This window comes from Carcharhinus amblyrhynchos, chromosome 29, assembly GCF_965287045.1.
Source record: "Carcharhinus amblyrhynchos chromosome 29, sCarAmb.v2.hapA, whole genome shotgun sequence".
NCBI classification, from domain to species: Eukaryota; Metazoa; Chordata; class Chondrichthyes; order Carcharhiniformes; family Carcharhinidae; genus Carcharhinus; species Carcharhinus amblyrhynchos.
The window spans coordinates 19856338-19865851 of NC_137352.1; the positions used below are offsets into that span (position 1 = coordinate 19856338).

At 37.8% G+C, this 9514-nt stretch overlaps 1 protein-coding gene across 1 annotated transcript in view; it reads right to left on the reverse strand.

Moving 5' to 3' along the window:
• Nucleotides 1–8318, reverse strand: part of jam3b (junctional adhesion molecule 3b) — a 55540-nt gene extending 47222 nt beyond the window's left edge. Inside the window, exon 1 of the mRNA XM_080214594.1 lies at nt 8253–8318. Within this exon, the coding sequence (XP_080070720.1) occupies nt 8253–8310 (58 nt within the window). The 5' untranslated portion in view covers nt 8311–8318. The remainder of the gene's footprint in view (nt 1–8252) is intronic.
• Between the last annotated feature and the right edge of the window lie 1196 nt (nt 8319–9514).

Genomic DNA, 9514 nt, shown 5'->3' on the forward strand with positions numbered 1-9514 from the left:
AAAGTACTTTGTTCATGATCACATTATCCATGCCTAAACAAACCTGTTGAATTTTCTACTTATGTTAATAGGTATGTATGGTTTGTCTGGCTTATCCGAGTATCAATACAAATAACTGTTGTCAGTGAACTGCACTATAAGCGTATCTATGCCCACTGGTGTCCCTCAATCCACCCTCATTCTTTGTGCAATGCAAAAAAAAAGGCAATTGTGAAATTGGAATTTCCACCTCAGTAAATTAACGTATCAGGGTCTGTGGTTGTGGTTGAGGTTAACATTAATGATAACTGCTAATGTTTAATACCAGTGTTTAGGGGTAGGGGTAACATGAAAAAGGCTCTTCTCCTGCTCATCTCCCTTCAGCTTCAATCCTACAAAAATCCTGAAATAACAGAAATGATGTGAGCTTTCTTGCAAAGCCAGGCATTATTACTTATAATATTTAGTAGCTGCATTCACTTCCATTGCTAGGATTCAATCAGCACCAGGCTTCTGAATCCAGTCATTTATACAGATTAGAAATAGAACTCCAACACTAATCCCTTAGGCACTAGACTTACTTCCATTCATCATTCCAATAACAAACACCCAGAGTTTCTTTTCCACCAGTTCTCTTATCCACTTCCAGATTGCAACTTCTCCAGCAGCTTTTCATGAGAAACTTGATCAATTATTTCCAGAATATCTAGGTATATGGAAACTTATTCTGCTTTTAATGTTTGACAGTGCAGAAGTATTCATCACAAATTCAGTGCTCTCTATTTCCCAGCCATTAATACTCATGGACAGAAAATGATAAGCAGCTTGCATCTGAAACAGGGTTATTAGCACAATCTTAGGTTCAGCATTGAACAAATGGTATATGATTTCCTACAATTCACTTGTGATGTTACAGCATCAAAACATCCCTGAAGTCAGTGTCTACACTTCACAGGTTATTGTGCAGAATGAACTTTTCTCTTGTTAAATCAGTAAAATTATGGAATAAATCATCAATCTAAGATTAACCAGGCATTCTTTGAGAACGTTAGCTGATTTCCAATCCAACATAATTTATTTAGTATTTACTGACTTCCTCACAACGACTGTTAGAATTTGGTCTTGGTCAGTAGATATTATGGTCAACATAGTCTTCTCTAATGAATTCTTCAAAGAAGTAGTCCTCAAGAACATTAAATATTCTGTTTACTCTCACACAAAACTCACACCTATTAATAAAATTAAGGTCCTAAAATTTTCCTGAAGTACTAATTAAAAGTCACTATTTCAACTAAAGACCAAAAATGACTTTTTTTTTCCATTCATGATCTTTCCAATGTTGTAGAGACTGGATATCATGATGAAATAATCAGGCTGAGCTATTTCCCTGCTTAACGTAGCTTGGGACTTCAATGATCCCATACAAAATAGATGGATGTTTCTCTATTGCCTCCAAAAACAGGGCTACAATATTCCATTTTGAGTACAAAGTGATGAGTGACAAACAGGGCCAAACACACTGGGATTTCCACTCCAACTAAACTGTGCTGTTGACTGCTAAAATTATTTTTCTTTTAACTCCAAAGAGACAAGTTTCTAGAAATACACACATCGTCTGAACTGAAGCTCTGATTGAATAGATAATTTATTGTCTAATTATAGATATATGTGGTGTATAATTAAGATGGGCTTTTTTTAAAGAAAGAAAATGCGATTCTTAATAATTAGCACTTGGTACAATTTTTACTGAATGATGCATATTCTTCCACTTCATTCTTGGCATTAGGCACCAATATAAACATCATACAATTCTTACATTGTGAAGATGGACACATTTTGAATTTTACCATTTACAATTCTTATTCTATATACCACTAGGAAATGGAAAGCCATTTAGTACACAGATCACAGATGTAGTTATAAAAAAACTGAGTAGCTTTACATGGTTCAAGGTACTTATTGGTTAACTATTCGATATCGTCAGTATCAATCCCCTGCTTTTAAGAATTAAACATAATTCATATGATGAAATCCCACTGATTAATTTTAATATTTAATTTTGGAAATAAGCTATATCATTTCATATCCTCAATGGACTGCCTCTACTGTTCACAGAATCACAGAAGTGTTACGGCACAGGGGAGGCTAATCAACCCATTATGTCTGCATCAGCACTATGACTTACTGTCATACTTAGCAGCATTCTTAGTTTCAATGTCTCAAGTAATAGACTGAAACAATTTCATCTAGGTTACAACGTATTTCCATTCCCAATTACAATCTGCGCATTTCCCTTAGTTATTTTAATAAAGTTATGAAAAAAATTACATTTTTAAATCTACGACAAATTAGTGCAAATGTAGAGTGTTAAGAAAGTATATTTACCAATAAAGATGCGCAACTTACTATTTTGAGATTACTTTTTTCAAACTGACGTAACATTTATTCTTTTACAGTTAAATCGATCAGAAGTGGTCAAATAATGAATGTCCACCTGTCCAGTCACACTCACCAAATCTGATTTCTTTTACAAGTTTGGGGGGATAAGTCAGGAAAATGTGAAATAAAAGGAACTACAGTTCAATAATATGAATAAGGTCAAGAAAACACTGATTAAATTGGGACTTGTTTTGTAACACTATTAAAGTTTGGTTTAAAAATCTTACTTTGGAAGCAAACTACAAATTCGTAAAATATCTTATTTGAGTGCATAGCTGAAGAGTAAGTGATATGACTTGGAGTTTATTAAATGTGACCCAGCTCATAATTTATTTCAAATGCCAAATGTAAAATACAATATGACCAGCTTTGGAACTGAACCAAAATACTCACTTGTCATGGCAACACTAAAAGGTCAAAATTTCCAAGCTTTGAAAAGTTGCAGGCTGTTATTCATACTTGCCAAAATGGTATTTCATGTTAGCACAAACAAGAAGATTCCCTACACAGGGGAATAATTTTTCAGTCAGACAGTTATGTCACTATTGTATATCTACCACCTTACAAGACGTACTGGCACAGTTTGAAGCACATCACTCTGGAGGATGATAGCACACAGCAGAAACACAAACTGAAGTAATGCATGCTCCAATTACTATGAAGATAACTCAACAGGAAATTTAAAAAATAATCAAGGGCATGTGGCGTTTTGCAGAGCAGTCATTTTGCTAACTGCTGTCAGATGAGGCTGCTTGAATGCACCTACAGTACGAAGTCTGACTGCGTTTACCCCAGTCCAACGCCAGCATCTCCACATCATGAATGCACCTACAGCAGAGCAGATGATTGGAACTGGGCCTCCAGACATGGATATACAACTAAAACTTTTTCAGTTAGTCCTCATTTTGGGATCCTATTGGAAGTTACATTTGTATATAGCATCATTGTGGTGATTATCCCTTTAAGGATCAATCTGCAGAGTAAGCATCACATGATTCAGGAACCTATTGAGGAGCAGATGGGGATCGCTAACTGCAAGTTTCTGTACTCTAATCTAGGACCTGATCGCAACCACGAGGCTGCAAGCCTCTGTACAGCTTTAACCTGTAAATAAACGAGTTGTATTTTCCCTAAACTTGTCCCAGTTGTGACCCTACTTCATTACCTCTTCAGGAGCTGATACTAAGCCATATAGCCACGTTAATGCTCCTATAATTGCACACGTTCTGATTACATGAGTTAATCTATTGTTCAAAGTTAATAAATATCATTAGCAAACGTGTTCTAAAAGTCACCAGTCTTTTGAGAAGTCACAATCAAAGAAATCACTAAGTGAAGTAAATTTTTCATTAATGTTAGAATTTTGAGCCATCACATTCCCTGCTTCATTCCTTATTAATGACAACCGCAAGCGATCATCCAATATTTTGCTGATAATTACACTATCAATTTCATTCGAGTCACAATGCTCTCAGTGAAACAATTACAGTCCAATCTTGTCCACGTCTTCTTAGCTAATGAACCAAATATTAATTTTGATGGTTCCATGATTAGCTTGTCTCTTGATGATTAAAGCCTTGTAGCTTATGATCTCAAACTGATTTCCTCTTGAAGCTTGTTCTTTTCCCTCAAGACACTTTTCTTCCTTCACTAAAGCCTAATTTTGAAAAAGTCTAATATTAATTCCCTAACCAGAAAGGTTCTTGCATTCCTTTCACAGAAATGAAAAAGATAAGAAAGCTGGTCAATACCTCAGAATGAACTAGTATTAAATTGCACAGGAAAAAAGTTAAACATAATACATAACTGACTAGAAACATTTAGCAAGTTTAATGCCTGGAGATGCATTAGCATCCAAAACTAATGATCTATATGTCCTGGGAATCTGTATAATGAAATGAGGTTGTGCTTGGTTCCCTCACACAATGAATTTTCATTGTCCACTTTGGAAAGTAGGTGGATGGTGTACACATCTAGTTCTGTGTGTCTTGCTTTTGTACAAGCTGTTATTGATCAAAACAAAACCTGGCCTGTTGAGGAGTTAGCAGCATGATCAGTGTGTTGTACTATTAACAAAGACGACTTGTTCAAAACGAACTCAAACAGCTATATAACTAGCCTCAGTAAAATATCGAAGCTGCGCACAATTTCACTCCGTCCCGCACTGTGAAGAAAGAATCTTTTCAGTCACAAAGACTTCTGTGTACATAATAATTAAATCAAAACAGCAAACAGTTAGTGAATGTTCAATTTTGTTCCTTCCAGGTTCACCTCCCCACCACGCCAAAATACCAAGTATTCAAATTTTGGTACCATGTTCCCTCGGGTGCAAATGCAGAAGCAGCTTTAAATGAACACTTCTGAGCATTATAATACATGCAAATATAAAGAGACTGTTTTCAGCACAGGCATTTTACTCTTTGGTACAGAAACACAAAATAAATAATACAAGTGCCATACTTCAGTCTGAATCGATATTCTCACGTGCAGCTTTTCTTCAATTACAACAATAGATATTGACGCAAAATAGATTCAGGAAACGTTCCACTTTTAATTCTTTGTTGTTTGTTTGAATGTATAAAGTACTTCCAATTAAGTTCAACCTGGAATTTTAGATTTCCTAATGGTTATTCTTAGCTACTGACAGTTTAGCTTTGGTAATGTGGCTCATTTACAAAAAGTGAAGTAATTCAATGGCTCAAATATTAATTTTTCCAAGGACAGATTCTGATAAAACGAACTTATATAATGATCACTGCACAGCTGATTAAAAAAAGACTTATTTTACAAGAGCAAAAGACTAAGATTTACTATTTTACACAAATAAAAGTAACTAAACGCACCATCACTGCAATATTTGGGAATTTCGTTATGCAACTGCATGGGCTCATGTGCCAGACAGACTACTGACAGCAGGACAATCTATCTGCTTGATGGTGATCTCACTGCCCAGCAACTTTTCATATAATCTATAAATAAGGACCACCATCAACTCATGTACAAAATCAAAATGTGATAGATTCCTGGTGGGCATGTTGCTCTACACCCTGGTTTCACAAATGGAGGCAATAAGTAACTGAGCCACTAATGCAATGCGTTCCCTGCAAATATGCAAGTTACAATCACACAAGGCATGCAAGATTAATTTTCTGCAAGTACGAAAGTTTTCTGTCTCCCTTTTTATAAAGCTGGCCATGGGAATAAAAAAAAAGGGTCTGTTGATGTGGTACTATACTAGTTTGATTCTGCATGCATGTAGTTAGTACCTGTCAGAAAATGTCACCAATCACGATAACAAGTAAACAACTCCACAAAAGGCAGGGCCTTTAAAGACAGAAATTGCTGGCCATGTCCCAGTCACAAAGTGCTAGTTCAGATAAATCTGTCATACTCCATTCATTGTGCAACATCCACGAACATGGAGCAGAATAGAGGAACACACAGGAACATCAAAAATTAAAATCAACACCTGAAAATAATATTAACTTTGTACAAAAAAGACATGTAGATTTGAAGTAAAAGCCCCATCTAACTCAACAGCAAGTCACATCTACATTTACAGTAAATTAAAAACTCAAAAACCTAAAGAAAATAGCAGAAATTTATCAACTGGGTAGAGAAGTTTAGCCTTCATTTTCCTCAAGTTTAGTGCTCTCTTCCCCCATCAGGGGGAGAAAGTACTAAAAATTTAAGGCTACTTGGATAGTTTAAGAAACATTAAAATCAAAACAGAAAAGATTAATGATAATGCCATGTTCACAATACACTGAACTCAAGCAGAACACAAGACATAAAGGAGAATAGTAAATGACAGAATAGTCAAAGGAAGATTGTCTTTCTGGTGTAGTATTCTACTATCTCGTATAATGTAATCTCATACCATGTGTGTTTGATATTAACTATAAATCTAGGGCAGTGAAACATAGAAACTAGGAGCAGGCCATTCAATTATTGCCATTATTATAGATGATCATTAAATTCAAAATCCTGATTTCCCCCCTTATCCCCAAAAGCTATATGTAATTTCTTCTTGAAATCACAACGTTTTGGCCTCACCTACCTTGTTGTAGTGGATTCTACCTATTCACCACTCTCTGGGTGAAGAAATTTCTCCTCACCTCAGTTTTAAAAGGGTTACTTCCTCAAACTATGATCCCTAGTTTTGGATTCTTTAGCCATTAGGAACATACTTTCTGAATCTGACCTGTCAGAATTTTATAAATTTAAAGTCTGGTTTACTATATACACAAACTGCATACACATCTTGTATAACCACCCATGCTCAATTTAAGTATTTAGATGACAAAGCTTCTTTTCATTTAAGGAGTGGTTGCAAGATGTCAAAATGCCTGTGTTTGCCCCCAAACATTTCTATGTTTCTCTCCCAAGCAAGGCTGCTGTTCCAGCAAGACAGAAACGAGTCGAACACTATATACTCTGCTGCCCTACGAGAACTCAAATTTGGATCAGTAATTACACCCGTAACGTGGCTGACAACTTACTGTAAATTGGGGATAATTGCTCCTGGAAATATTGGACAATGCAATTGATTATCACAGCCACAAAAATGTCTCAGTATATTTAAGTTGATTTTAGAATTGGATTAAAAACTCCAACCACCTCAAAATACTCTGGACGCGTTTTCACAAGTGAAGGTTAGCCATTTTTCTCCCTCCCGTTTAGCGTCCCATCTTACTGAGGCGCACTTTATGAGTTTCGTTACTGCATAAAAGTTCCATGCGGCAGTATATTTGAGTGGTCCATTCACTCACGGGAAAAGTCATGTCCAGGGATCCTCAATAACGGCATACCACAAGATCTAAAAATGCTGCAGGATAAGTCAGACAGCGTGGTGTGGAGAAAGAAACAGTTAACGCTTCGGGTCGTAACCTTCGGGAAACATTTCCCAGTTCCTCAGTCCGCACGATGCCCTCTGACTGAAGACTTCTGTTTCCAGCTTGCTTCAGCCAGTTGTTAAAAGGAATGCGGTTCTGGCCCACGTCCCGCAACCCAAAACAATCCAGAATGAGTGAAGAAACAATTAAACGCTATGGGGGGGGGGAAAAAATTACAACAAACATTTCGCCGGTGAAATCTAATGCCTACTTAGTAAGTGTCCGAATTTAGAGGCTTTGTACTGATGATGGGGGTCGGGTGGAAAAGAGAGAGAAAGGATTAGAAGTGAATAATTTGGCATGTATCTTGAGACTGCAAACGAGCGTGTTGGTGAGGACTGATCACATCCAAGTGAAGACGATATCAATATTTAGAAAACAGGAGTTAATGACATAGTGGATGGGAAACAAGCTTGCTTATTTGGAATGCCTCACTTGAATCAGGCAACGTACGGGTTGGCGTTTAGTTCATCGTTCCCCACCCCCCAAAAAAATAAGCGTCAGCCGGATTAGGATCAAATATTACTTTTGTGAAAAGCAAGAATAAAAAAATGTGAAACTAAACATACACAACCTCGACTTTCAGCACTTTCCCCTCAGTCCCACAGCAGAATACTAAAAACTTAACTAATGGAACTGCTTCTTGGTCCACATTTGCTCTGAGGGAACATCTTTCCCCCTAAAGAAGTATTTCTAGTTGAAGAAGAATTACTTACAGCCGAGATGTGAAAGAAAAAACCTGTTGAGGGACAAAAAACTAACGGAGGAGGAGAAGCGTGTAGCATCGCTCCCAGGACCGTTAGATGAAATGAAAACACACACACATATTGCTTTAAAAGATTACATATATATATTCACACAAGTCAGGTAAATACAGACATGAGATTTAAAAGTGCAGGGGTTACGAAATGGTATATGCCCCCAGTGGCTGGTACTTACTCTCAGCCAGGAGGAGGACAAGTCCCAACACCGACGACGCCCAGTGCACGCCCGCCATCTTGAATGCCGCTGCCCGGCCAGTGAATGCGCCTGCGCCGACACCGCCGCTTGGTCATCGGGATGCAGTTACCCCGAGCGACCGCACCATGGCGACGGGCCACCATGGCAACGCGGTACCATGGCAACGGGGCACCACGAGAGGATGGCTGGTGAGTGCGCCTGCGCGGACCCCGCCGCGCTTGGTCATCGGGATGCAGTTACCCCGAGCGACCGCACCATGGCAACGAGGCACCAGAGGAGGAGGATGGATGGATGGATGGATACGAAGTTTATTTATTAGTGTCACATGTAGGCTTACATCAACACTGCAATGAAGTTACCATGAAAATCCCCGGTGGAAAACCACGCTCCCGGCGCCTGTACGGGTACACTGAGGGAGAATTTAGCAGAGCCAATGCACCTGACCAGCACATCTTTCGGATTGTGGAAGGAAACTAGAGCACCTGGAGAAAACCCACGCAGACATGGGGAGAATGTGCAAACTCTGCATAGACAGTGCCCAAGCCAAGAATGGAACTAGTGCTGTGAGGCAACGGTGCTAACCACTGTGCTACCATGCCACCCCTCTCTGCACAAGGTTAGGTAAGTAGTGCAAGATGGGGAGGCAACCTTGACTGGAGCTGATTTATTGTTATCACATGTATTGGGATACAGTGAAAAGTATTGCTTCTTGTGCACTATACAGACAAAGTATTCTGTTCATAGAGTACATAGAGGAGAAGGAAAGGAAAGGGTGCAGAACATAGTATTACAGCTAGTTTTTTACAGAAGTTTATTTATTAGTGTCACAATGATATTACTATGAAAATCCCCTAGGACAGCCTGTGGTATATCTAGTATTAGATAAAAGGAGTCAGATTTTTTAAAAAAGAATGTTTTTTACGTACGCTGATTATTCACAGATTAAATAATTATATAAAAAATTATATAAGTATCTTGAAAAAAAATGTGCTGACCTAGTTAAATTGTGTATTACTATCTTAATTTGTCATGAAATTTTCAGGTTTTGCAGGAAAACAACTGTTGTTCATTAGAATTGTGCTCAAGATTATGCATAATTCTGTTTTTATGCAATCTTTTTTGGATAACGGGACACTGCACAGGGGCATGTTTAATTCTACTTCCTTTCTAAACTTAACTTACATTCGCCTCAATTTATTTATACATCCAGCTTTCTACTAAATTTATACTGATCCAATTCA